General features: G+C 41.1%; 1 protein-coding gene across 2 annotated transcripts; it reads right to left on the bottom strand.

Annotated features, from left to right (window-relative positions):
- Positions 1-420: 420 nt before the first annotated feature.
- On the bottom strand, positions 421-27,477 carry LOC114564810 (collagen alpha-4(IV) chain-like). 2 transcript variants are annotated; one of them, XM_028592392.1, is made up of 48 exons: positions 27,326-27,477; positions 27,004-27,097; positions 26,060-26,102; positions 20,532-20,603; positions 20,218-20,352; positions 19,925-19,969; positions 18,849-18,965; positions 18,227-18,292; positions 18,035-18,070; positions 17,802-17,864; positions 17,581-17,616; positions 17,454-17,495; positions 17,149-17,232; positions 17,004-17,048; positions 16,849-16,920; positions 16,723-16,767; positions 16,581-16,634; positions 16,085-16,148; positions 15,472-15,576; positions 15,152-15,310; positions 14,898-14,906; positions 14,694-14,783; positions 14,320-14,471; positions 14,157-14,229; positions 13,078-13,184; positions 12,783-12,966; positions 12,612-12,683; positions 11,978-12,085; positions 11,600-11,818; positions 11,195-11,359; positions 10,825-10,992; positions 9,243-9,386; positions 8,797-8,907; positions 8,480-8,658; positions 7,328-7,391; positions 6,994-7,068; positions 5,486-5,593; positions 5,008-5,115; positions 4,572-4,643; positions 4,281-4,409; positions 3,634-3,741; positions 3,261-3,416; positions 3,065-3,172; positions 2,800-2,937; positions 2,543-2,659; positions 2,139-2,327; positions 1,110-1,393; positions 421-1,023 (listed from the first exon to the last, which is right to left on the bottom strand). In XM_028592392.1, exons 2-48 carry the CDS (start codon positions 27,042-27,044, stop codon positions 763-765), a joined length of 5,022 nt encoding a protein of 1,673 aa, XP_028448193.1. In that variant the 5' UTR covers positions 27,045-27,097; positions 27,326-27,477; the 3' UTR covers positions 421-762. The 2 variants fall into 2 exon arrangements, with proteins under 2 accessions (XP_028448193.1, XP_028448194.1); XM_028592393.1 differs by lacking the exons at positions 17,454-17,495; positions 17,581-17,616.
- Positions 27,478-27,499: the final 22 nt, after the last annotated feature.

Here is a 27,499-nt window from a genome sequence, read left to right as displayed (position 1 = left end):
AGTTAGAGAGAGCACCGCACTGTCAGAGTCCTCTGTCTTATTGCACTTGAGTGTTCTCTTGTTTTGCGTAATAAAAAAGAAAAGGAAAAAACATGTTTGAGGAAAAAAGTACTGTATTCTGATTGTCACTTGGGTTCTGTTGAGAGAAACAAATAAATATGAACTTGAAACCCGCTATGGAAAACTGTATCCTGTTGAAATTATTCATTTTCTCCCATCTTGGGATTTTTGCATGTAGGTTTTTTTTCCATCTGTTGAAGCTATTGAACTCTGAATGACTCGTCACGTTGAAACTTTTTAACGTTTTAATTAAGGAGCAAAATTTACATAAAGAAGGAAAGGTCTTATTATATATATAATTATATATATATATATATATATATAATATTATATATTAATCCTAAAGAACTGATCAGGATAGGTGGATTTTACAGTATTTTAAGGTACAGCAGTTAGATGATCAATTATCAAACATTTTTACCATTAGAAATAGCACCTTATTGAAAAATAATGACACAAAAGGAACACAGTGATAGCAACATCATACAGTGACAGCATAAAAAAAGTTGTTCGGATAGAGGTAACAATGTAAAATTGCAAAGCCACACTTTTTTGTCATCAAAAAGAATCTAGCTATAACTCTGAGTGGTTATCAAAATTACATTTTGAAAATGGAATAGCTTAAAAAAATTAAATAAAAAAACTAATGTAACAACTAAACTTACTAAACAACTAAAGTGACAGGAAGTGACAAGAGGTCCTTTATTGTTCTCTGCGGCAGACATGGCACTGGCTGGCCTTCTGTCGCTGTAGGTTGGCTGCCTTGATGGTGCCAGGCCTCTGGGTGATAAACTGCTCTGTCTGACCAACAGTAGTCAGCCAAAAACTGTAGAGGTTGGCAAAGTAGTGACAGGAACTGCGCGCACCCTGGCACTCTATGAAGGGGTGAGTTCGGAAATTCTTAAGGCAGCTACCAGAAGAAGCCAGAGACTGGCCACCACCCTCATCACCTGCCCCTGTTTGCTGAAGAGAAAAGTGCAGCATGTACACATTATGTTGAAAGCATTTTTTTTTCATACACACAAACCCAAGCTTTTTATCAGACTCACCATGAGGAAAGAGTACCCCGTCCACAGACTCCTCCAGCCAGGTGGGCATGCAGGGACTGTGGGATCCTGGCTGTGAAAAGCCACTGCGGGTGAGACTGTCTCACACACCACACAGCGGCTGATGTGGGAGCTAATCTCCTGGCCAGAAAGCGGCATCATGGGTATGGGAGCGGTGGTGGAGAGCCAATAGGATTTGTCGTTACGGCTAGAGTAGTGACAGGCAGCGGTGTTGCAGTAGGAGAAAGGCATGGAGGAGAATACAGGGAGGCAGGAGCCAGCCTGGCCTACAGGGAGAGGAGGTAAAAGAGGAAGAAACCCTGTTGTCATCATCATTATCATCATCATCATCAAACTTCATTTGTAGAGCACTTTAAAACATAGTAGACCAAAGTGCTGTACAGAAGAATAAATTAACGTTTTCACATGAGGCATAACATACAAATAACATGAGAAAAAATAATAACAGCCATACAAAAAAAACAATAAAAAAAATGAAATTTCTAGGAGGAGTTTGTTCAAGCAAAAACACACTGTTTTTGAACATTAAATTCAAAATGGTGGACTTCCTGTTGGGTTAAGGCTATAGCTCCAATGAGATTTCACTGCTCTCGGGCCTAAAAACAATAAAATCAAGTCATACTAAGTGTCAAAGGCCAAGGAGAAGAGGTGGGTTTAAAGAAGAGATTTAAATACAGACAGTGAAGAGGCCTGTCTAACGTGCAGAGGCAGGTCATTCCACAGTTTAGGAGCCGTAACAGCGAAGCCACGGCCCCGTTTGAGCTTACGCTTCGTTTTTGGCACACCCAGGAGCAGCTGTTCAGCTGACCTGAGAGAACGGGCGGGTGAAGGGTGCAGCAGCTCATAGATGTAGGGTGGGGCAAGACCATTGAGGGATTTCAAAGCAAATAAAAAAGCATTTTAAAGTGGATCCTAAAATATATGGGAAATGTGCTCATGTTTACTGTAAAACTCATGGACCGGTTCATGAACTCATTTCCAACAAAAGTATCACTTTATGCAGACCCTTACCCAGATCTTGAATGTGAGCTTTCTCTTGTCCCTGCAAGTAGACCAGACTGTAGCCCACCCAAAGGTGACTGCTATCTTCAGGGCACCGTGGCACCACAACTGACTGGCTGTGGATAACCAAAAGGAAGCCGGACTTTAACGCCCCCCTATGGCCTGGCAAACCTGTTTCACCGGGTGGACCTGGGATACCTGTAGGGTGAAGAGGTTGAACAAGAAGCAAGTAATGCTGAAAGATGAAATTAGCTATTTATTGGAGGCAGTCAATCGTTTTGTCTGTGGCCTTGAGAGAAAGACCAAAACATGTATCCAGACGTTTTCTACATAAATTCATTGTCTCTTTTAAGGAGACTTATCAGTCAAGTACAAAGATTGGGCTTGTTACATGACTGCATCTGATAATTTACCTTGAGGTCCAGTAAATCCCAGCTGACCAACATCTCCTGGGTCTCCAATATGACCATTAGGACCAGCAGGACCTGGTTTGCCAGGGATACCCACATTCCCTATGGGACCCTTCTGTCCTGGAACATACACATACATACAAAAAATGACACATACAGACAACAGTGGATGAAAACACACAGTACAGATGTATTCAGACACAGAGCAGAATGTGTACACACATACATACGCACACAGAGAACATATTAGACTCTCTTGCCTTTACGTCCTGGAGTCCCAGGAGGACCGGAATCGCCAGGAAACCCCACAGATCCTGGGCGACCACGTGGTCCAGGGAGTCCCATGGGGGCCCTTTTTGGGTCTTCCCAGATGGAATCCCCAGGAGCACCTTTGACACCTGAAAGAAAAAAAAAAAATGTAATGAGGTGATTACCAGATGTACCGTAGTAACATGTACCACAGCATTCAGTGGCGTTGAATAAGTGAGAATCAATTATAATTCTCTTAGCTACGGGGCCTCTCACCTGGGTCTCCAGGTTGGCCAGTTACTCCCTTGCGCCCCCGAGGTCCAGGGACCCCAGTCTGTCCTTTGGGTCCTGGAAAACCTCCGGAACCATCAGGACCTCTCTCACCTGTTAAAGTGCAGCAATATTTAGAGTGCATGCAAGTGGACGGCAACACAGTAAATCCTGAGGGCAGCAGTCTTGCACTGTAATGTACCTTTTGATCCTCCTAAGCCTGGGTAGCCATGAGAGCCAGCAGGCCCTGGGAAGCCCTGATCCCCCTTAGAACCTGGTGCCCCAGGGAAGCCAATTGGACCTGGGTCTCCTTTGGAGACAATGCTGCTGCCTGGAGAGCCTGGCTCTCCAGGACGACCTAACGACACAACACAAAAATCCCAGTTGTGGACCGATAGATTAAAAAAAAGGCACACAAACCCACTACTGAACATGAACATCCACACAATTGACATCCCTCACTGTGGCCGCACAAAGACGGAGACGAACATAGACAAAGAGATGAACATAAATTGCCACGCGCGTGTGCACACACACACACACACACACACACACACACACACACACACACACACCTGGAGGTCCTGGAGGTCCTTCATATCCTACATATCCACAGAGTCCTGGCAAAGGCCTGTAGCATTCTCTGCCAGGGTTACCAGGGTCACCTGGGTAGCCTGGACGACCTGAGGGAAAAAACACAGAGATGGAGGAACAGTAACCACACTCATAAGGAGAGTGAAAAACAGCAACAGAGTACAATACAATGATAACAAAACAAACAATACAATCTGATTGACCATAAGAGGCTCACTGTATTGTTCTAAGCCTAAGCTTTAAGCCCCTGAGGTGCTGTTGAAAGTCCAAGTCATATTTGCAGTTAAAACCAATGGTTCCAGTTATTTCCACGAGATCTTAGTTGGGTTTCCAGACAAATCACTGCTTGTATGTATGCCTGTGTAGTGTTGTAGTGTTGGTGTGTGTGTGCGTGTGGTCAAAAACTGTATGTGCTTCCGGGTTGCAACCGAGGAACCAAAGATTGGTTCCTATTTACACCAAGGGCACTAATTGGCTCTTACAGTTCTTATTGCACTTATTGGCTGGGTGTACTGTGCTGTGAGGAGACAATCACTTAAAATGTTTTGACTTCAACAGTTCATTTCTCCCTCACCATTATGGACAGATGAAGTAGATGCACTATTGTTAATAATAATAGATATGATACCTTTGACGCCAGGTGGGCCCCTCTGGCCTTTGGGCCCAGGATAAATGGGTCCTGGAGGCCCTTGCTGGCCTTTATAACCTTTGGCTCCAGGAAAACCATCTGGTCCTGGAGGGCCAGGACTACCTATACCTTAAAGTAATGATTGAGTACATTTAAGTATCAACAGTAAAATGTCATAGCATGTAACATTTTAGGCATTTCAACAAAAATGTATACCAACTGACACACCATAAAAGAAACGCAAAGAAATGATTGCTAAATTATAATGAAAGTACAAAACCTCCCTCTTACCACTTGCTCCTTTGATCCCTTTTGGACCTCTAAGCCCATCCAGTCCATCCAGACCTGGTGCTCCAGGGGGCCCTAACATAAAATCACCGTACAACATGAGAATAATCTTGTACAGTAGGTTATTGGCAGCCATCTTAGAACCCTTTTGACACAGAATTCAAGTGATAGCTGTGGTGGAATATTCTAATACATAGGGTGAGATCTGAAATAAAGCTTCAGTCAACAAAGTCTTTTAAAGCTATAGTGCGTAGTTTCTGTCTCCCCCATGAGGATTTCTAAGTAATGAAATCAACACTGTCAGCGCGTCCACATGATACAAGCCTTACGTGATCGATATTGCCATTACATAGCCAAAACAAATAACATAGTAGACACTTACAATGCCTGTGCCCTACCTATCCAATGATGGGAGAAACAACTGAGATTAGGTTGGTACCTGGAGGCCCATATGGACCAGGGGAGCCTGGTGGTCCCGGACCTCCTTGATCGCCTGGAAGACCTGGAAGACCTGGCTGACCTGATGGGCCCAGAGGCCCAGGGTAGCCTGCAGAGACACACACACAAAATAGCTCCAATCAACACGTACACACAGAACATAAAAAAAACAATTGATGAAATATGTGAGGGTGTGGTAGAAACCTGTAGCGGCTTATATAAAAACCACAACCAAAGGACATACGCTAATGTAGATGTACAAAAAACAAATCATAAAAATGCCACAATGTCCCTACACTTTACTTTGAATTTGTTTCTCTCTAATGACATCCAACTGTTTGATGGAGTTCTTACTCTTTTCCTGAATCTGGCCGTAAGTTATACATTCCTAAGATCAAAAGTGAACAACTGCAACGTTCCTTCATTTATCCACTTTTCAAATGATTCGTTCTCTGATTTAAATCTTCACTGGAAATCACCTGGTTCTCCTTGACTTCCTGGTTCCCCGACAATGCCTGATTCTCCAGGCTGACCTGACCTTCCCGGGGGTCCTGGGTCCCCTGGATCTCCTGGACTCCCTCTGGATGCTGAAGGGAATTATTTTGTGCGCAAAAATGTATTTCCAGTTATATATCCACTTACAGTATTGTATATAGTCTAAAACAGTGGTTCCCAACCTTTTTTGTCTCGGGTACCCCCACAGCCCTGTCAGATGAACTTGTGGTACCCGTCATCAATTCCAAATGTATGTTCCAAATGTACACTATTCATTATATAAAAGTGGACATTTGTAATTGTTTCAAACAACTGAACTGTCAATATTCCTACTACTACAAACCACTTGGAGTAAAACTGAATGTTTCAATCATGTATCCATTAACGTTACTTTAAACCATTACTTTTAGCTTATTTTAACCATTTCTTCATTGCTTTTAGCTAAACATTGGATCGGTTTGGTCATTACTTTTAACTAGTTATTTCTACCATTTATTCAGTACTTCTAGCCAGAGCTGTATAGTAACGAAGTAGAACTACTTCACTACTCTACTTAAGTACTAAAAGGCTGTATCTGTACTCTACTGGAGTATTATTTTTTTCTCCTATTTCCACTTTTACTTGAGTACATATTTTTGATGAATTAAATACTTTTACTCCGACACATTTTTTATGTGCTGCATCGTTACTCGTTACTGTTGTGAATTCCTCACGCTACGGAGACTGTGTAGGTTACAATGTGTGTACGTTAGTTACGTATGCTTATTACATAGTTTACGTAAGATATCTGAAATCTTTTCATTATGGTTGTAATTAATTGTAGTATTTGTTAATATTTGTTATTTTTAATATCATATATTTAATATTTGTTAATTCCTTTGGCTACAGCCTTGGCTAAACATTTGACATAATATAAAAAATATGATATTCAAACTTTTGACTGCTTTCTTTAATAACTAAATAACACAATACTTGTACTTTTACTTTCAGTACTTGAGTAGTACATTTTAAAATAAACTACTTGCAATACAATACAAGTACAAAAATGTTGAATACTTTAGTACTTCTACTTAAGTGCTCTGCTTAAAGAGCCCTTCTACTTCTACTCAAGTCACTTTTTTGATAGAGCACTTGTACTTTTACTCAAGTATGGGTCTCTAGTACTTTATACATGTCTGCTTTTAGCTAAACTTCTGTGCTCGCTTGCTAACTAGCTTTCACACACTCTTACATAACTGCAACATGTTCAGGTGTTACAGTTGACCTAATGTTAATATGTGGATATATTCTACTTCTTTCCACGAACCCCCTGGCAACTGCAAAAGTACCCCCTGGGGTACATGTACCCCTGGTTGGGAATCACTGGTCTAAGAAACTGAGAAACCCCCTTCAAGACAAGGTTAACTAAAAAAAAGAATTCAAGTCCCTCCTCATCATTTGAAGTCATTTCTACTGTAGCTCTTCTGTTCAGTCTGCCGTTTGCTAAACTCACCACTGGGTCCATCCTCCCCTGGCAGTCCTTTGGGTCCAGGTGGACCATGTTGTCCATAAGACTCTCCTTGCTCACCTAGAACAGAGTTGGACAGCTTTCATTAGTTTAGTCCAACTAAATGACACAGATGTCAAATCCTGAGAGATTGCATTGGGCTTTATTGTTTTACATTCTTAACTGCATTTGCATTCATCATAACAATATACCATATTGTTTTGATGAACCAGACACAATTGTAAATGATCCAGACTGCTGTCGATTCACATCCTGTTGTATAAACATTTTCTTCATACAGCAGCTACCTCAGAATCATTATCTCTCTCTTCTGACTCACCCTTGGCTCCTGGAAGTCCCGGTAACCCTGGGATACCCGATTCTCCCAAAGGCCCTGGATCTCCCTTCAACAGACATCAACACATTAAAACTATGTAAAATCACTCCTGAGACTGACAAACACATAATACATGTACCGTAAAGCCACTAATCTATGTATTCATGGGTAGATGCTGTCACGTCATAATCCACCTGTTGGTTTCTATTGGCCGCTGGGCTGGGCTGGGCTGGGGTGGGTGTGGCTTATCTGCGTCATAGAGTCTGCAAAAGAGGAGGTGAAGCAGACTGGAAGGACATGTTGCGGTGGAACACTTTCAGTGAGAGATTAGTCTATATTGCTCCACTTCCGGGATAGTTAAAGTGCCGCCGGAAATTAAGCCAGATGCCACTCTTTTCAGCCGGATGTCCGTTTCCTTCTGCTTTCTTTGTGTTGTAATTTTAAACTCCGGTCGATTTATGAGGACTATGGTTAACTGCTCTGTCCAATCTGAGTTTTTTGTTGCACGACTAAAACAACCTTTAAACGTTCACATGTTCCACCAAAACAAGTTCCTTCCCGAGGCTATTTAGCAGTGGCATCGGGGCTCTGTCCGGTGCTTAGCGCCTCCCAAGACAATTGTGATTAGTTTAAAGAAACGGTTTTTTTCTACCTTCCCGGAATGCTGTGTGGACTAGCCAGACCCTCCTTTGCAGCACTGTGGAGGAAGGTCTGGCAATGCGAGACTAGTGAGAGACTGACTGACAGAGAGTCAGTGGAAGAGGATTGTGTTTCTGATTTGTCGTGACATTTCCCAACCAAGTTGTGTTCATGTTTTGTCCTTAATTGACTACAAATGAACTGTCAACTGAGTGACTAATCCTTAACTCCAGTCTGGCAGCCAATAGAAACCAACAGGTGGATTATGACGTGACAATTATAACATAAGCAGTCTAGGACTAGCCTTTAACTTAATCCATGCCGTAGTCCTCACAAAAGATGACAAAAGTCTCCTGCCACACAATGGCTGTTCATTACACACTGTTGGAATTAGCAGAAGTGATATGATGCTGGTACAATGTGTGGCTCAAGTGGAAGCCAGATGTGAAGAAAAAAAACAGACACAGAAGGCTGTTTCTAAAATTATAAAGACAATAAATTAGGTCCATTGTGTACCCAATCTCCATCATGTCCAGGATATCCCATGGGACCAGGGAAACCTTTGTTTCCAGGGTACCCAGGAGGTCCTGGTAATCCGGGCCTGCCTGAAGCACCAGTGCTGCCTTTAAACCCTAGAGAACCAGGCAATCCATTAGGACCTGAAGCACCTGGCTCTCCCCTTGCGCCCTTTGAGCCTGTAAGCGACAAAATATGAAAATGAAACAAATGTAGTTCTGTGCTATTCATCACAATCTATAATAAGTCTTTGTAAAGTGAACGGGAAGTGACTGGGAATTCAAGAAATCATCTTGTTTATAAAAAAAAGAAATTGCCTTCAGTTCCTGGTAGTCCTGGTGGACCCATCTCTCCTGGAGCTCCTGGTGGGCCTCTTGTTACATTCTCGCACGATATTGGTCCTCTTGTTCCTGGTGGACCACGTTCACCTGGATGGAGTGCACAGTTAAGATAAAATGCTCGAAAACCTAAATAATACATCATCCTTATCTAGTGTTGTAGCTGCATAGCCATGACTGTAGCTGTATACAGCCTGTTGTCAAACTGTGGTAGACAACCTTGTCAAGTCCAAGTGGACGAGCATTCCTATTTACTGAAAATATATTATATTGAGATTGTATATTACAACAAATCGAGACATCATATTTTCACATTTTAATGATGTCCTGCTTGTTGGCCAAATATTTACAATTATTAAAACACATGGCGCCTGGCAAGACTGAGTATAGCTATCAGACACATGTATATGTAAACAGAGACGTACCTTTAATACCAGACAGTCCTGGGTATCCAGTGTCACCTGGGCGACCATTAAAGCCTCTCTCTCCCTCTTTTCCTCTCAGTCCTGGAGGTCCAGGACGACCTGGTAAACCTTTGGCCCCAGGCCTGCCTGGGAACCCCCTTTCACCTGGATGAATTGATAGAAAGTCTCCTTTCAAACAGGACAGACTAGTTTACAGATATATAGCACTGTTGATCAAATGTAGACTAGGTTTCAGTGTAGGGCACATGTGTCAAACTCAAGGCCCGCGGGCCGAATCTGGCCCCTTGCAGATTTAGATCCGGCCCGTGTATCAATTTAGGTTCACAATAGATTTTGGCCTGCCAGTTGTGTGCCAGACCAAAAACACGGTAAAATGTTTTTCAAACGTTCATTTACGTGACACTGAAAGCAGAATCTGGCAGATTTGGTAACATTGAGACTCAGAAATCCCCCCAGAAGCAGAGTTTCATATTCAGGCTGTAAACGGGTTGCTGTAAAAAAAAATGTCATTGTTATGCTTAAATTGCTAAATTCTATGATGGCTAAGGAACTTTTTTTGCTGACTTTTGTAGGGCTTTATGACAATAGAAATGTGACTAAAAGTGCAAAAAAATATGTTGGAAAAAGAGTCACATTTTTAAAAAGTGACAAAAACTTCTGAGAAAGCCACAAAAGGTCGGAAAAAACAACAAAATTGATGAAAAAAAGCTACAAAAATGTAGAAAAAAACAGACATGCAGTAATAAAGTCAGATTTTTAATGTCAATAAACTTTACATGTCTGGTCCTTGATGTGATTCTCTTTTTCCAGTGTGGCTCTTAGTGTGGTTAAGTTTGATACCCCTGGTGTAGGGGATGAATAATTTGTCAGTTACACAACCCCTCCAGAGAGTGTGATGCTGTGATGGTGATGGGAAATGTAGTGATCAGATGTTGGGTTCACTGTCAGGGTCTGGAGGCCTTGTGAACAGATGCTGACTACAACAACATGCTCCTAACCCTCACTTGTAAATGGTAAAATGATAGTTAATTCATTATTTAATTACTTTTAAAAAGTGAATAGTTATTTTTCTGTTAATAAACAATGATATCATAATTGATAACATTTGTAATGCTATACTTAACGTTTTAACAGTTTATTGTTGCACGCACACGGCATTAAACTTTATATAGTATATGCAGTATTTGTTAATGATTAACACATAATTTGTAAACCTTTAAGAATTAATTTGTAAACTTTATTTGGATGGCTATTATGAAGTTGCAACTGAGAATTAATGATACTTGACGCTTTATAAACTATTATTTAAGCGTTAGTTTCAACTTTATAATAGCCATCCAAATAATGTGTATAGATGGTTTACAAAACAATTATCAACCATAGACAAAGTATTACCTATCTATCTAAAGTTATAAATATATCATTTTATATTACACAAAACTAATGATGAAATAACAAATTTAATTACTTATATTTAGTTAACATTATAAAGTTTGTTAACAGTAGAATGACTATTAACTAAAGTTTAATTAACTATCAATTTACCATCCATTGATGATAGTTATTATAAAGTGTTACCCACCTTTCAGTCCAGGCAAGCCATCGGAGCCAGGATCTCCTGAGAGGCCTGTTGGGCCTGTTGGTCCAACTGGGCCTGGAAACCCGGGAGGGCCAGGGAAACCTTGTGGACCCCTCTCTCCATGACCAGGTGGACCTCTATCTCCCTTAAGACCCTTTTGACCAGGGTAGCCTATGCAACATTATATAATTCAGTGAGAGAAATGTGTTCATGGATCACAAATAAATATTTATGAATGTACTCTGGATTTAATGTTGACATTTTTAGGGGAAATTCAGATGGACATCCGGAGTGTGCAGAGGAAGGGGCCGTACCAAGAGTGACATAGAGACATACTTGCTGCATACATTGCTAGCTGCTGCTGTGTGCTCACCTGGTACTCCCCTGTGTCCGGGGTTTCCTGGAGGGCCTGGAGGGCCTGTGAGTCCAATCAGGTCACAGACAGTGCAGGGTGGGCCTGGGGGACCAGTGGCCCCAGGGTCACCGTTGGCTCCTGGCTCTCCTTTCCAACCAGGTTGTCCATATTGGCCATCTGCACCTGTAATTACAAAGCACCGATGATCAACCAATTCCAATGTTCAGTAAAGAATGGGAAGTACACTGTAAACTGACTAAATCTGCATTTTTCCTGTGATATAATAATAATAATAATAATAATAATAATAATAATAATAATAATAACTTTATTTGTATAGCACATATACATATACACACATTAACTGAAGCCTAAGTTATTGAGTTGTTTGTTTGTGTTCACCTAAATATAAGTGAAATTTACCTGGAGAACCTGGATTTCCAGGAAGGCCATGGCGTCCTTTTGTCCCCCGAGCCCCAGGGCGACCAGGTGGGCCAGTAGCACTTGGCCTGGCAGAGGTGACATCTCCTGGGGCACCCTTCCTGCCTGGGTGTCCTTGTAACCCAGGAAGGCCTGGTGGGCCATCCAGGCTGACTCCCCTGGGACCAGGCTCACCTGGATCCCCATTAAAACCTGGAGGTCCTTTTACAAATAACAGAGACCTACAGTACAGTATATGTATTTAAACAACACTTCCTACTGTATAAATAATCATTAACTGACAATGTTTCTGCAGAGCTTGATGATCCTTTAAAAATGTGTGTAACATTTTAATTTGACAACAGTTTAGAGAGTTGTTACCTGGCAGTCCAATCACTCCAGTTTCACTGCCGTCTCCTTTCATGCCTTTCGGGCCTTGCTGTCCCGGACTTCCTGGAGGACCATCTCTTCCTGGCTTGCCTGAAATCCCTACAAGGGGCCAAAGAAAATTTAAAGGTGCTCTAAGCGATGTTGGGTGACGTTACTTCTGGTTGACGTTCGAAGTATTGTCAAACAAGCTCGCCCCTCCCTCCTCCTCAGCCCATCCCCTCCCCCTCCCTTCTGTGCACTAATACATCCATGGCACTAACCCCCTAACCCCCACCCCCAAATCCTTCTTGTCGGTTATTGGCTGGAACACTCTTTGTTATGTTTAGTGGTGCAGGTTGGCCAGTTTGTTTTTGTTGCCTTTTTTGGAGCCTGAGCTGACTTCAGAGACCGTGTTTTTTTACAGTGTGTTCAGTGGACAGGCAGCTAGCGGATAGTGAGGAGATGTTTGCTGTAGGTGACAAAAAATGTTGTAGCCTAAAAAATGCGTCACATTGCTTAGAGCACCTTTAAGGTTGACTTGCAACATAGACCAACAATGTTTTATGGGCCACAAACCCTGTTTTCTTTTCCATGATGGCTTCATATTGTTTTTTTAAGATATGCGTAACACGTAAGACTTACTTACCCGGTGAACCTGGCTCACCCTTACGACCAGGTAATCCAATCTCATCATCATGACAGCATGGCTCAGTTTCACCTGGTGACACAAGTACAACATGCTTCCTGAGCCCATGAAACCTGGTGTAATGTGGGAACGGGTGTTTTAACAGAAACTGAGTTGAACCTAGTGTCTGACCTCGAGGGCCTCGTCGTCCAGGAATTCCTAAGGAGCCAGGAAGTCCCTGATGACCATTAAGTCCAGGTGGCCCTTTAGCGCCTGGATAGCCAGGACCTGGGAGGCCTATAGGCCCTGATAACCCTTTGGGTCCAGCAACACCAGGGTCACCTTTGGGACCAGGTAATCCTGCATATCCAGCACCCTGCGAAAACGTTACTTGATACCATAACTGCACAACCAAAACAGAGTGTAGCAAAGTGAAACATGTTTTCTGTTCCATAAGTTACATTTACAGTAAAATGTACACGCTCACCGGTGGTCCAGGGTCCCCTGCAAGGCCAGGGCGTCCATTCGGTCCTAGTGTACCAGTTAATCCAGGAGGACCAGAAGGTCCAGGGTCTCCTTGGTTGCCCTTGGCACCTTTCAACAACAAAATAAACTGTAAATGTTAAGAAATCAATGTTGAATAACCCTCGGTTATTCAACATAACCCTCGGTTATTCAACATTACTTTTTATTTCAAGCAGCTGTTTTACTCAACAGACTGTCAGTCTGCGCAGAATATAGTGCACTGTGATTGCCTTATTGTAGTGTTTGCTGAACATTAGTCTGGATCAACAGAAGTACACTTCCAGGATAAAGCCTGACGCACCGGATGTCCCTGACCTTGCACTCTCTGTGTGTTAACGTTCTCAAAATTTGTTTCTTTGGTGAAACGACAAACAAACTTCAAGCTAGCGAGCTACATGCTGAGAATGGCAAGTTTTGAAGAACTTTTGGATTGGCAACAAGGCAGGCCTGCTTGGTTCTTTCCGTGAATGATTGTAAAGATTTACATAGAATATGTTTACAGCATTTACTCTCTAACTGGGGCGTTTTGGGACCGATTGGTGGGGATTGCTGTGGACAAAGTACACACAGCAATACACTGGTAAGAGCAAATTACCTTTACGCATGTATGTAGCTAATTTAATAGCTTGTGTTACTGTACTGTGTATTTAATATTGTATGTGGCATTTTCTTTTGCGGGGTGCAAATATTCACCAAAACAAGATCCTTCCAGAGACTAATTTTGCAGAGCCGCCGTTGTAGCGACCGGAGCGTAGCGCTGCCCAAGACCATTGTGATTGGTTTAAAGAAATGCAAACAACCCAGTGTTTTTTTCTCCTATCCCAGAATTTTCTGTGGTGTAGCCAGACCTTACTCCACAGCGCTGCGGAGTTAGGCCTGTTAATGAGATACTACGTGAACATAAATAATTTAATATATCTTGACTTTGAATTCTCCCATCCTGTGGGGAGCCGATGCTTCAAAACATTTAACATATTTGTGCCCTTTACTTGTATAATAATACTGTGTATAGTATAGGTTTGATTAAAAACAGGTGCTCACCTTTAACATCTTCCACAAAACTGCGACCTTTTTGACCCTTGTGACCTTTTAAACCCGGAATTCCTTCAAAGCCCTGCAAGAAATCACAAAGTCAAAGACAAAACTATGTTTCTGTGTTTTAGAAAATGTAATTATTAGTTAGTTTGACTCCTGCTGTCCTTACTTGTGGGCCTCTTGGACCATCACTTCCTTTCAGTCCTGGGTCTCCTTTAAGTCCTTGAGTTCCAGGTAACCCAGGAGATCCTGGATAACCAGGTGGACCAGGGGGCCCTTTGTTTCCATCACCAGGTCTACAGTTACAATCCCCTTGACAACCTGTAGGAGACACAGATGACAAAAAGGAATGGCTATGATGCAGCGTGTTCATATACTGTAAAAACTTTACTCTATAAACTTATACTAAATACTAAATCACAAATCTGTTCCGGTAAATCCCCACAGGATGTCTCTAGATTCCACCTGAGGTCAGTTGACACAGAGAAGGACACAGTCTCTGCTTGCGGGATCCACTAATGCTTATAGAGAATCACAGATCACCTTTAATCCCTTTGAACCCTTGGTTTCCACGATGTCCTTTGCTTCCTTTGTCACCAGGGTCCCCTGGGTCTCCAGGCTCACAGTAGTAATCTGAGGATTAATAAGCATCCACAAAAATTGACCAACATGAATTAAAAACTTCAGCAAGTCGTTTGAATGCATGAATTAGTGGACTTCTTTCATCAGAAGTACTTGGAAACTCACCTCCACATCCTGATCAAGTATTCCACATCATATGTACACACACACACACACACACACACACACACACACACACACACACACACACACACACACACACACACACACAAACAAAGAAAGTAAGTAAACATTCAAATAAACATGCACAAAACGCTAGCTTACAATTATTCAAATTTCAAATAATGAAACTACATTTGTAAATGGCTAACACATACAGTATACTCTCTCAATCTTTTAGGAAGAAAATTGTAATATACCTGGTGGACCAGGGAGGCCTGTGACACCTTTAGGTCCGACAATTCCTTTAGATCCCTTTGTTCCCGGAAACAGATTTTCAAAATAGTCATAGCTTCCCGGTTCGCCCTTGTAACCCTTGGGACCGGGAGACCCTTGTGTCCCAGGCAGACCAGGCTCTTCTGGAAAGGTGTGAGAGGCGATATGAAACTTCAAATATGATAAGTTCGGGACTCACTCACTCAGTTTCTAACTGATCGTCAAATCTTGATCAGAGCGAGTGATATACTCTATGATATATATGATGTCAGGAGGATCCAGGACACCAGAGAACACCTCTGACCTGGTATTGTTAACCCTGGTGGGCCAGGTGGGCCAGGCACACCCATGTACCCAGGGTCACCTGCGGGTCCAGACAGTCCGGCATCCCCACGGTCACCTTTAACACCTGAACCATACAGACATAGAACCAAATCATCAATAACACTCTCTCTTTCTCATACAGTAATTACTTTTATTTACTAACATAACAGTAGGGTCTAAGGATTTAGCCATTCATTTAATTCCAAGTAAAATCTGTGTATTAAACCATGTTTTGGGGGAAATGTGACTACTAAAAACATACAGATAAACAAGTGTTGAATATTTAAAACATAGTTTCTTAGCACCCCATAGTAAAGCTATTTTCAGTGGAATCTGTATCGTTGTGATGTCTTGCTCTAAATCTGGAATGCTAAAATTCACTTTGGGGTATAAATAAAGAAACCTTAAACCTTGGTATACTTTATTTATATTGGCTAACACATTCAGACTAAGGTTGTTAACTATTGTCCTTTAATTCAAGAAATTATGTCATTATCATATTTCAAATAACAAAATGTATAATAGGATAGTGCTACTAGTGGCCACACATAGCTCAACCAATGAGGAGCGTGTAGCTACTGCTGTGGTCTCACCTCTGGCATTACTTCCATTTTGAAAGTGTAGGGGACCGGGTAAACCTGGATCTCCTGGGTAACCCTGTTGGATACACAGACAGAGACCCAAACATAGTCATGAATAGACAATGCCACTGATGTCCCGAATATTTCTAAAAATGAGAAAAGCGATCAAAGATCATTGGTCTTGTCCAGTAAAAGTGATAGTCACACTTTGCAACCACCAGAGGGCAGTAGATAAGACTACTTTGTTCCTATATTTGAAATACAACACTAATAAGGGGAACAAATGTATCATCAAGATGCCAGCAAGCATATGTCCTGCTGGAGAATATATATCCATGTCCTCAATATCACACTGAGTCCTTTAAGTTTTACTTCAGAGTAGCTCTTTACACGTACAATATAATGGTCAATTTTGCCATAAAATTGGCTTCTGTTTGCACCTGACACAAGCTTTCTAATTAGGTTCAAATTGTGATGCACAATCCTTCGATGTTTATGTAAAGCTCACCTTTGGTCCCGTTCTTCCAATGAGACCTGGAAATCCTTTCTCTCCCGGCAGACCCTGGAAATATGTGAATGTATTTAACCTAAAGAAATTGCCTTTGTAAAGTAACAGAAGGGAAGGCTTAGGCCTCATATTAATGGTATACCTCAGGTCCTGGTGGTCCATCTCTACCACGAAACCCTGGAGAACCCTGGAGATGGAAACAATGGTGTGAATATTGTATGTGTCCGTCTAAAAACTTATTTTAGTCTGATTTGTAAGTTACGCCTACCCTAACTCCAGGAAAACCAGGGATTCCTTGCTCTCCTTTAATTCCTTGGACGAAGACATCTCCCCTACCTCCCTGATAAGGAAGAAAATGCAAATAAAAGACCTTTCTCTTTCTCTCAGACATACCTGTATGCTGACATATGGGATGAAACTCACGCTCATGCCCTTTGGTCCACATGGTCCAGGAAGACCCTGGTCTCCCTGAGAAGCAGAAAATAAAATAAAGAAAAGAATGTTTTTATACAAATCTATGCAGTCAAAAATCAATATTGTATGAATACAAATGAGATCTTTGCCTCACCTTGTCACCTTTGGGCTGGATTATATGTGGAGGGACTTGTATGACTTCTTCTGGTCCTTGTGGGCCAGGTTCACCTTGCTCACCCTGGAATATGGAATTAAAGGGGTGAAGACGTTTGCTTTACACACACACACACACAAGCATGCACACACATGCGCACGCACACACATGCGCACACGCACACAAACACACACACACACACACACACACACACACACACACACACACACACACACACACACACACACAAACACACACCGCACAACTGAAACACATAGCTGTCAAAGGCCAAAATGGTTTCTTACATCGTCACCTTTAGGTCCTGTCAGTGATCCTCCGGGGTCACCCTACACAACAACCAAAAGTTTAATATGTTTTTGTGTGTTTATGTGTTTGTTGGTGTGTGTTGGTGTGTGTGTACAAATGACTCACTGGTAGTCCTCTCACACCTTTAGGTCCTTCCAAGCCCTAAATGTAATCACACACACATTTTGAAATACAATATAAGGCACTGCATTTCTTCTTGTAATGTAGATCATGAATATAAGTGGTCTAACATATTGCTGCATACTGTGCATGTACAGTAATATTATAGTCTTAATTATAACCTATATAAAAGACAAAATATGTACAAAAAGTGAAGACTTTTTCACCTCAAGTCCAAGAGGGCCAGGAGGGCCAGTGTGGCCTTTAGGCCCAATGTCGCCTTTTCTTCCCTGAGTTAAAAAAATAATAATAATAATAATTAAACAATGTTAAAGAATAAAACATGAAGTTGAGTCGATTTAACTCCAACCACAGTGTAGGATTTAAAGCATGCAATCGCTGGTTCATCTATTCTGAATATTACTGAGGAATACTGCCAAAATATGAAAAGAACACATACAGGTCGACCACGTTGTCCATCCGCACCACGCTCCCCCTGCAAGACAAAATGAAACAAAGATAAGAACAATGACAAACTGAAGATGAGAATATGTACAAACACTGGTAATTGCAAATCATTATAAAGTGGGTTCTGACATTGGTGAGGCCCAGTCCATCATTATCTGAGCCTCTCCAGACTAGGTGAACTTACCGGAAGCCCTGGATATGTAGCACCATACAAAGGTTCTCCTTTAATTCCTTTAAGTCCACGTAATCCCTTATAAAATATTTAAAAAACACAGTAAATGTATACACTAGACACATTATGAAAAAAAAAAAAACAGATACAGTATTTTATATTTATACATAAGTTCTACAAAACCTTGAATCATGGTCAATGAGAATGTTTGTGAACATTCAGCAGCCTACCGATGTTTATTCAAATGATTATTCCTACAATATCTGCAGATTGTATCTGCTGTATTAGCCAACTACAGCCTTTTAGGGAAACATTTTAAAAAGCTAACTGTTTTGCACTGGCAGGAGACAGGAGACAAATGTAGGCCTCTGGTCTACATGTCCAACCACCACCCAGACCGCCACAACCCTACTAATCTCTGTGCTATTTGAATGTCATACTATTTCCTGCATTGCCACTGAATCTGGCAATAGACTTAAATTGTGTGCTGCAGAACTGTCAAAAAAGAATGTTACTTCTGGTGATTTTTCACATTTTTGCCTTTTGACCAGAAATCCAATGTGCTTTACTTTGCTGCATAACTCTGTAAAAGCCACAACATTTTGTCAAACATCAGAGCAGGAGTTCTACTTACCTGTGGCCCATGGAGACCATCTGAACCATCAATACCAAAAACGCCTGGTCGACCCCTTGCCCCATTGCAGCCATCCACTCCTGGCAAACCAGGCTCGCCGCCTGCTCCAGGGTGGCCCTGGACAATATAGTTATGGTGGTGAGTGACAGTGGTTAGGTCTGCTATCTTAGAAGTACAGTGGTTAAGATGAACAATTTGAGTTTATTAAACACAAACACTTAAAGGTGCAATTTGTAATATATTTACTGTATTAATCCAAAAATGACCACATGTCATCAGATATTAGGGACACATGCTAATTTGAAATTCTATCTTTTCTGAGCACAATGTTAATGCCAGTATTTTCTCCTTTGAAATTCGGAATTTCTGTTTGTGTTTTGACCTGTGTGTTGGTATCAACTGCCCATTTTGACAGCTGGGAAGAAAAGTGTGTCTGTCAGTCGGTGGAGCTCCGCTCTGGGGTTTTATGACCGTCAACCTAGCCAGCATCTAACAATAGCTACTCCGCTGTGCTGTGGAGTAACGTCTGGCTATGTGAGACTAGCGTAGAGCAACATTGTTGGATGCTATATACGTTCTCAGGTCTGGCAATCTCTGTGAACTTCAAATATGGGGAGGAGGGGCAGGGGGAGACGACTCTCTCCAGTAGTTTGAATTTGGACTGCAGTAACTATTTTAAACGCTAGCTGTCAGTACATATTGCACCTTGAATTCAGGCCCCATCTATCTACAGGATGCCATGATGTGACCACTAGAGGGCATCATTGCACCATTTACTGTGTAGTCTCCAATATTATATCTAAAATGTATAAAGTGGGCAGTTAAACAGTTGGGAACACCGCATGGTATATTTAAAATTGATAAAAGTGGCTGTGTTATTATGAAGACTTCTTTATGTAAGAAAAAAAAAAAACGTCAGCTCCAATCAACTCCACGTTGAGCTGTACAGGATTTAGAAAGTTGGTTGCAAGCCCCTCAGAGGGTTCCTCACCTCTACCAGATTATTATTGTCAGTGTAAGCTGTATATGTCTTTTTCTGATTTGTAGATGAAATTTACAACAGTGGTTTTACTCACTGGTGAGCCATCATTACCAGAAAAACCAGGAACACCAGTCTTGCCCTGAAATTTAAAGAACATGGGCACTATTCATTCATTGCAGGGTTAGATTGCATTATTCAGTCCCAACCTGACCCCTTCTTCTTTTCTCATTCACTGGCAATGCATATTTACATACACATTTTGAATATGTTTAATAATGTAGACTTATTGTGATGGTTAGCTGTTCTTGCATGCAGTAGCTGCTTTGCTTTCTGCCTGTTTCTACTTTAAATACAACACATAACATGCATTTGAACATGCACACTAACACGGTCTCCTTTGGGCCCCTCTGGGCCATGTGATCCTTCTGCTCCCATCCTGCCTTTCTCTCCAGGTGGCCCTTCACGTCCCCATGGTCCCATTTGTCCCCGGGGGCCTTGCTGGCCTGGCTTCCCTGGAGCTCCCTACAAAGAGAAAAGTCATGTATATAAAACTTTTTAACTTCTAACTGTTGTTGTGTGTGACACTTTTAAGATTAAGACACACTTTGTCCTAAATATCTTTCTAATGGGGAAAATACTACACTTAAAAATATCAAGCTTAATATTGGGAAAGTAAAGTAAGTAAAAAAAAACGTTCCTACCCGTGCACCTTTAGCAGGAAAACACTGACATACAGAGCAGTCTCTGCCTTGACATGGGCCCTCATTCCTCCCCTGAAACAGCAAACAGAGACAAACCATAGGCCATAAAAGCAGGAAGACTGATCCTTACTGTATTTGAGAGACAGATGGAGACTGGCTGAGGCTGAGCAGAAGACAGTAAGGGGTCAGAGGACATCAGATGAGGTTGTGGTTTGGACATATCTGACATTCCTGAATATTTAACAGCTTTGAGAATGAACACATTTCCCTGTGCAGACTGGACAGTCCTGATTAGAAAGCTTTAAACAAATCAATATTCACACTGACTTGGGTAAATAATGAGTGCTCTGACCTTGATGAGAAAGAAAGCCAACACAGCTTCACCACGCTAAAAACCACACTGACATCTTGTTGAAAAGCTACTTTGTGATTCCACACCACACCTCCAGATGCCAAGTATTCCCACCGTGGGTGTTAATGTACGGGGAGTTTTACAATGCCTGTGTCACAAATATTTAGTAATGTTTTCTCAAAGCTTACTAAATATTTGGAGGAGTTTACATGCTGGTGAAATTACGTTCTATCACACATCTGCTATCCCATTTTAGCTTTTGGTCCAAAAATTCATGGGTATCTCTTGCATCAGTCACAAAAATTGACAGTTGGCCATGACTTGGACAGGCCATTGGGATTCAGGGCAATAGCCAAATTGGGAACACATTTGGGAGCACATAGTGAGAAGGAAAAACACTGGCAGGTCTTCATTTCTACTTCAAGCTACATTGTGTAAGAATTTTTTTCCCATCTAGTGGTGAAATTGTATGACAACCAACTGAATATTACTTTTTTAGCCCTTCCCATTCCAAGGTCATTTCAACTCCTACGGTGGCTGAACCCGAAATTAGCTCTTAGTATCTCCATTGTTTACATGCAGCTGTTCTAGCCACTTCAATTGGTCTTGTTGCTTTGCCTGTTGCGTTGTCGTATTAATTTTCTTTTTCGCTTCCCTGGCTAGTAATCTCCCCCTGGCATTCGTCACAGTCAGTGCCATTGAGAGGTATGTCCCTCTTTGGCTAATGTATTTTAAAGATGGAGGCGCTACGTGGCTGCCGTCTATCGAGCGACTCGCTAGTATGTATTCTGAATGATTCTGAATGGCAGATTCTACGCGTACGACAATACTTTGATTAGTTGGTGGAAGTAATTACACATTAAGGAGCACATATTTGTGAAAGAACAACAACAATCAACTAAAAAAAATTACACAATGTAGGTTTAACATACTGTAGAAGCTAAAAGCAATTAATGTTAAAGGGATAGTTTGGAGGCTGTGCTCCACACGTAGGGAGCAATACAATAGGAATTTTTCTTTGAAACACTTAACCATCTGCTTATGGTATTCAGATTGGGTTTGGGAGAATCCAGGTGTGTACAAAACAGAAGCACATAGACATAAACATTATATGTACACCGTGTGACGTGGAATACATTGAGAGCATCAGGTTCAAGACTATCTTGACGTTGTGTTGATTTTTTGTTGTTTTTGACAGACCTAAACTACATTCCAGCAGTGTTAACAAAAATGAAGTTGTAATTAAACTTTACTTGATGGTTTTCAATGTAATGCAGTCCAATGTAACATCCTCGCAAAAGTAGTCTCAACAAATACTACATTTAAAAAAAAATGGTTCATGTGAAGGGTTATTTCAGTTTAGCAGGTGCATGCGTTTCACCCAGTGTACAGTACTTTAAAAACATGTTTAATTGAGGCACTAAATAATTTAAACAGTCTGGAAACTGAAGGAATTATTGTTTCTTTCTTTCTTTCTATTATTATTATTTTCCCGTCAAATGAATTGGCTTTTTGAGGGGCTTAACATATTCAAAAACTCACCAAATTTGGCAGTCGCATCAAGTCTGGTGAAAATGTACGTATTTTAAGGGTTTCGGGAATAGGCGCACAAAAATGGACAATGTACAAAAAACGTCATTAGAGCCATACCCTAAACCCAACAGGAAGTCCGCCATTTTGATTTCAAAGTTTGAAATTAGTGCGATTTTGGCCATTTCCACATGTCGTACTTTAACGAACTCCTCCTAGAGATTTCATCCAATCAACTTCAAACTCGGTCGCAAATGCACAGTCGCAAGAAGCGGCGTCCGCCGGTAACCCCGACGCGCGCAGAGGCACTCGGGCCCGTCCATCGCTGCTCGCAGCTTTAATTAACATTAGTAATTAAAATTAAACAGGTCATGTAAGTCGAAACTGCCTGCGAGCTTCTCCTGTCCTATGAGGTAATTCCTCTACTATGCGACAGTAAGTCGCTTGGTTATGACACAATCGTTAGCCTATTTTTACAAAAACGTCTGCTGGTACAAGGTAATGGAGCCTTTTATACATTGTCGTGTTTCTTTAGAAATAAACAATGGACAAATAGAGTCTTTAAACGCTTCAGATGTAAAGTTATTCGCTGTCAAAGTGACTTCAAAATGAATGGCAGTCAATGGGATGCTAACGTTGGGTGATCATTTGGTAGCATCAAAATGGCACCATAGGACCTACGGGTTGTTGACAGATGCTTACCCCCTTGGGGTAGACGCTCCCTATTCATGCGCCATCTTGAAATACGTTAGCCGGTAAGGGACATACAGGACATACTGCTCCGTCTTTTGCATTTTCGCTGTCACATAATAAACTCACAGGTGCTGCTAATGCTGCTAATGGGTATCGTGGCTTCCCGGCCCCGGCAAGTTTGAAGAAGGAAACATGGAGGACCACAGGTAATCAAAATCCAGTTTCACACGTATTCAATTTCAGGAACAGGAGTCTTCTTCTTTGCCCAGAAATAGAAAAATGATATTGACAAGAGCAATAGACCGGCTTTTTGAAGCGTGATGGCTACCGTAGCTGTAATACGTACTGTTGAACGAGGTCCAATTGAAAACACAAAAACAGCTAAAAGTATATTACTGCTTTTGAAATGTATTCAAATGTTAACCCAAAAACAGCTAAAACTAGACTACTATACTCCTGCTTTTGATTTTGGTTTTTGATTTGCTTCTAGATCTATATGATTGCTTAGAAATATAATGATGCTAAACATTGTGTTACTGATATTATTATAAACCTGCTTAGAGACATCTTAGTGAGCTGGAAACTGCAGCTGGAAAGAGGAAGTGCCTGCGAGAGGCCCTGAAGCGCATACGTTTGGGGTTGAGGCCCTGCGTGCACATAGAGGGAGAAAGGTGGCTGCATTGACCTAGTGATGAACTGCATATTAAGTATTATATTGCCAGATGCATATAGGAAATATCGTCACATGAGATGTTTTTACGTATGTCCAGCCTGATATCTGCATTAAGATTGTATTGCCATGTAAGGTAAAATAAGATGGTAAAACACACCTCACTGCGATGGGGGGTTGAACCTCATGAAATGTACATATAAAAGTGGGTGCTTCGCCAAAAAGCGCTCTCTCTTGACCTCTCCCTTGCTTTTTGGGGCATCCTGTGCTTTAGAGCATTTTGAGTGATTGAACTTAGTTCATTTTTTTTCTTTTATTTCTTCATATTTTGTATAGCTTATTTGCTTTTTAACTTTTGCTGCATCTAAAATAAAAATACCTGTGTTCACGTTGAGCAAGGTAACCAAAAGAGTCTCCTAAGTCTTTTGTGCTCTTTTAGAGGACTTTTTTCCCTTTTCTCCTTTTCCTCCACCCCGGCCGTGTGAGCGGGGGACACCCCACGGGGTGCGTTGAGGCCTCCTCTTTAACCACTTTGGTTTGCAGCAACCGCAGGGACCGACTTGACAAGCAGACCTTTGGTCCTTCAGCTGAGCGGAAGCTTCTGTGACCCTGGCAGAAGTGGCCGTCAAATGTGAGTAATAAATTTAAATCATGTGGTTGTAAAGCTCCCCTGAATGCACTGTTTTTCACATACAGGAGACATCTAGGATGCTCGTCATCGGGTTTCCCACCGAGGCGAGGGCCCTTTAGTTAGGGTGTGTGTGTCTCTCTAAAAAATAAACTAAAATTTAGGGAAGTATCTGAAGTAACTCCTTTTAATATAGGCTTAACCATCCGCCCCACTGACAGTAACTGGTGTTGCTGTACGGCAGAAGAGGGCATAGAAGCGGGGGTTATTGAGCGGAAGTAAAAGGGTTGGCTTTAAAAGAAAAAGTGATATGAAGCCTCAATAACTGTCACATCGTTCTACAGAACTTTGAACTGCGTGGTGCGAGAGAGTTGATTGCAATATATGATTTCAACACTAGATGGGAGAAATTCCTACACATTGGACCTTTAAAGGTTGTCATAGTAGTGATATTATGTTTAAATCTTACAGTTTTTTCCGATTGCTAAACGACAGTGGGCACAACTGGAGTCACATGTGCAAAACTCAAACTACAGTTTGCACTACCAACAGTCACCTGAGCTAAACAGTTCACATCACCTGCAAAACAGGCTCAGTGCAGCCAAACACTATGCACAATCCTCACTGAGATAACACACATTGTCACTCAGAACACACTGAGGGTAAAAACACTAGCATCAAGCACCAATACAGAAATTACAAACTTTCTCATCTTTACAGTTTGAAAAATTTGAGTGACTTGACACTACTCAATAGTTTATTTAAGGAAAATATATAGATTGTATAATATACCAATTTTACGTAAGGTAAACAAGAATAATGAAAATCAGCAGTTTTCTTCAATATAGAAATTCTAGTAATTTATGGAATTACTGGGGAAAAAAAACTAAAGGTACATACGTAACAGTAACAAAGAATAGTGTGACTAATTCTGCCTCTCTCCAGCATCATGTGGCAAGTTTTCTTCATCACATTGGATGTCTGCATAATCTCTAAATACTAACAAATGTGGTGTTTCCATTGCTTTCACCTCCATTACTTTCTGAAAAACAGTAAGAATGCAGTTTTACTGTTGTAAAGATATAGTGTTTTTCACTTTTTTTATAGCTGTGTACATAACCTCAGACCTCTTACTTTGACATATTGGTATCTTTGCTCTTTTACCTGTTTCTCTCAACGGTACAGTGTATAATTGTTTCATTCTTATTTGGTGTTTGTATACAAAAAAAGGCTTTCTGAGCTTTCTCCATATAAATACCATATATGTTCACTAACTAGTCTAAAATAAGACACCTACTTAGGCTTTCAGCTAAAATTCCAATCAGCAGTGTTTGATAGGCACCAGACTGAAATCTATTCTGTTTTGAATGTGTGGTTAACAGTTTTGACAGCAGTGTGTTAGCATTTGAACAAAGTGCTGTAAATCTACAGTGTTTTGCACATTGTGGTTAAAGTCATGGGATAAGTGTGTAGAGTTTTGAAAACTGTGTTCAAGCAATGAAAAACGAACTAGAGTTTGGTCCACATGAACTGCTGCTGTGCAGACTGTAGTTAGAGTTTTGCACATGTGACTCCAGTTGTGCTTACTGTCGTTTAGCAATTGAAAAAAAAACTGTAATGTGTATGTAATGAAGACTTATGAAGAAAAGTCTTACTGCATTGAGCTGCTGCACAAAGATGACCAGGAAAAGGATCCACCTGTGAATGTAAAAAGTGATGATAGATTAACTACAGTCTCATCTAAGATACTTTACACAACATTTATGACTGTCGCATAAACTGTATGACAAAAAGTGACACGATTTGTGTGCGGTGAAAGTGAAAATGCTCATACAGTAACTCTGGTCTGCTGCCAACACATTACAAACCTTACAGAGTAAGGCAATCATTTTATTTAATGAAAATTAAATCTGAAAAAAGTCCACTTGTTTTTACACATTACACATATAATAGCTTATAATCTGTTGCTCTTGTGTGCAGTAGGACCACCCTTAGAAGAGAAGGAAAGGAACAAGAATGTTCATGGTTGTGTGTGTGTGTGTGTGTGTGTGTGTGTGTGTGTGTGTGTGTGTGTGTGTGTGTTTCTGCACATCTCAGTGTAGTGGAGGTCAGTTTTTATACAGTCTTGGAATGCAAGTATGCAGATGTGTTGAATATCTGAGTAAATAATTATAAGTGTGTTTGTATTCAGGTACATAGGTTTACAAAGTAGAGGATGTGGATTCCACCAAACTTAATGAGACATGTCGCCTTATGTTTACTGTATCAGGGCTCAGTGTCCTCAGTGATGTTCTGCAGATGGTCATAGATTTTTGACAAAAATTACATTTTTCGATTCGATGCCAGATCTTATATTTGTTTACAAAATGTTCCTACATCATTATTTGTTTAACACAAAATCAAATTTTGAACGACGAAAAAATACATTGATCTACATTTTCTGATGTGGTGATATCACATTACAGCCCGGTCACAAAAAGGTATTATTAGAAATGATCAGATATCGGTGCTGCTAGAGACAAAAAAATTATTAAATATGCATTTCATATTGCTCTTATTGCTAATAATTCAATATTGATATTGTTGCAGTGGGACTCACCTGAGGGGGCACAGAGTTACAACAGTAACTGAGGATCCCATCTCTCATCTCATCAGTCTTCCTAACAGGCGAGTGTTGGCCTCAGGGCTGCCCCCTGTAGTGGATAAAAGAAAGCATGAAACACCAAAGACACCTGTGGCAGTAAAGAATAACTTCCTGTGAGGTAGTGTGTAGTGCATGCAATTATGATTAGAAAAAAAAATGTAAATATGCTACTGATAAAGAAATAATTGGTGCCTACCCAGGTAATATCCTTCTTGCATTAAAGTTTACACCCTGTGTAGTCTAGGTAGCAGTCCATAAAACACCATTCACAACTCACCCAAATTCAGAAGCTCAAATTATTCTTCATGAACGCTTTAGTGCATCCTAAGCAGGACAATCTCAGAGAAGATTCAAACTAATCTCCTGCCTCTGTATCAGTGGAAACCAAACAGAGTAACTGCCACTGTTTGTAAGTATTGGGGATAAGAGGAGAAGGATGATGATTGGGGTT

The sequence above is a fragment of the Perca flavescens genome, chromosome 12, assembly GCF_004354835.1.
Source record: "Perca flavescens isolate YP-PL-M2 chromosome 12, PFLA_1.0, whole genome shotgun sequence".
NCBI classification, from domain to species: Eukaryota; Metazoa; Chordata; class Actinopteri; order Perciformes; family Percidae; genus Perca; species Perca flavescens.
This window is presented reverse-complemented; position numbering and strand designations above follow the sequence as displayed.

What these genes read in the sequence shown, in the direction of transcription:
- LOC114564810 (XM_028592392.1), bottom strand. Translation starts at nt 27,044, where the DNA reads ATGGGATCCTCAGTTACTGTTGTAACTCTGTGCCCCCTCAG. An exon ending in TTGGAAGAACGGGACCAAAG is followed by an intron (nt 16,149 to 16,580) that starts GTGAGCTTTACA and finishes TGTATCCAACAG; the next exon opens with GGTTACCCAGGAGATCCAGG. An exon ending in AGGACCTCCAGGACCTCCAG is followed by an intron (nt 3,417 to 3,633) that starts GTGTGTGTGTGT and finishes TTGTGTCGTTAG; the next exon opens with GTCGTCCTGGAGAGCCAGGC.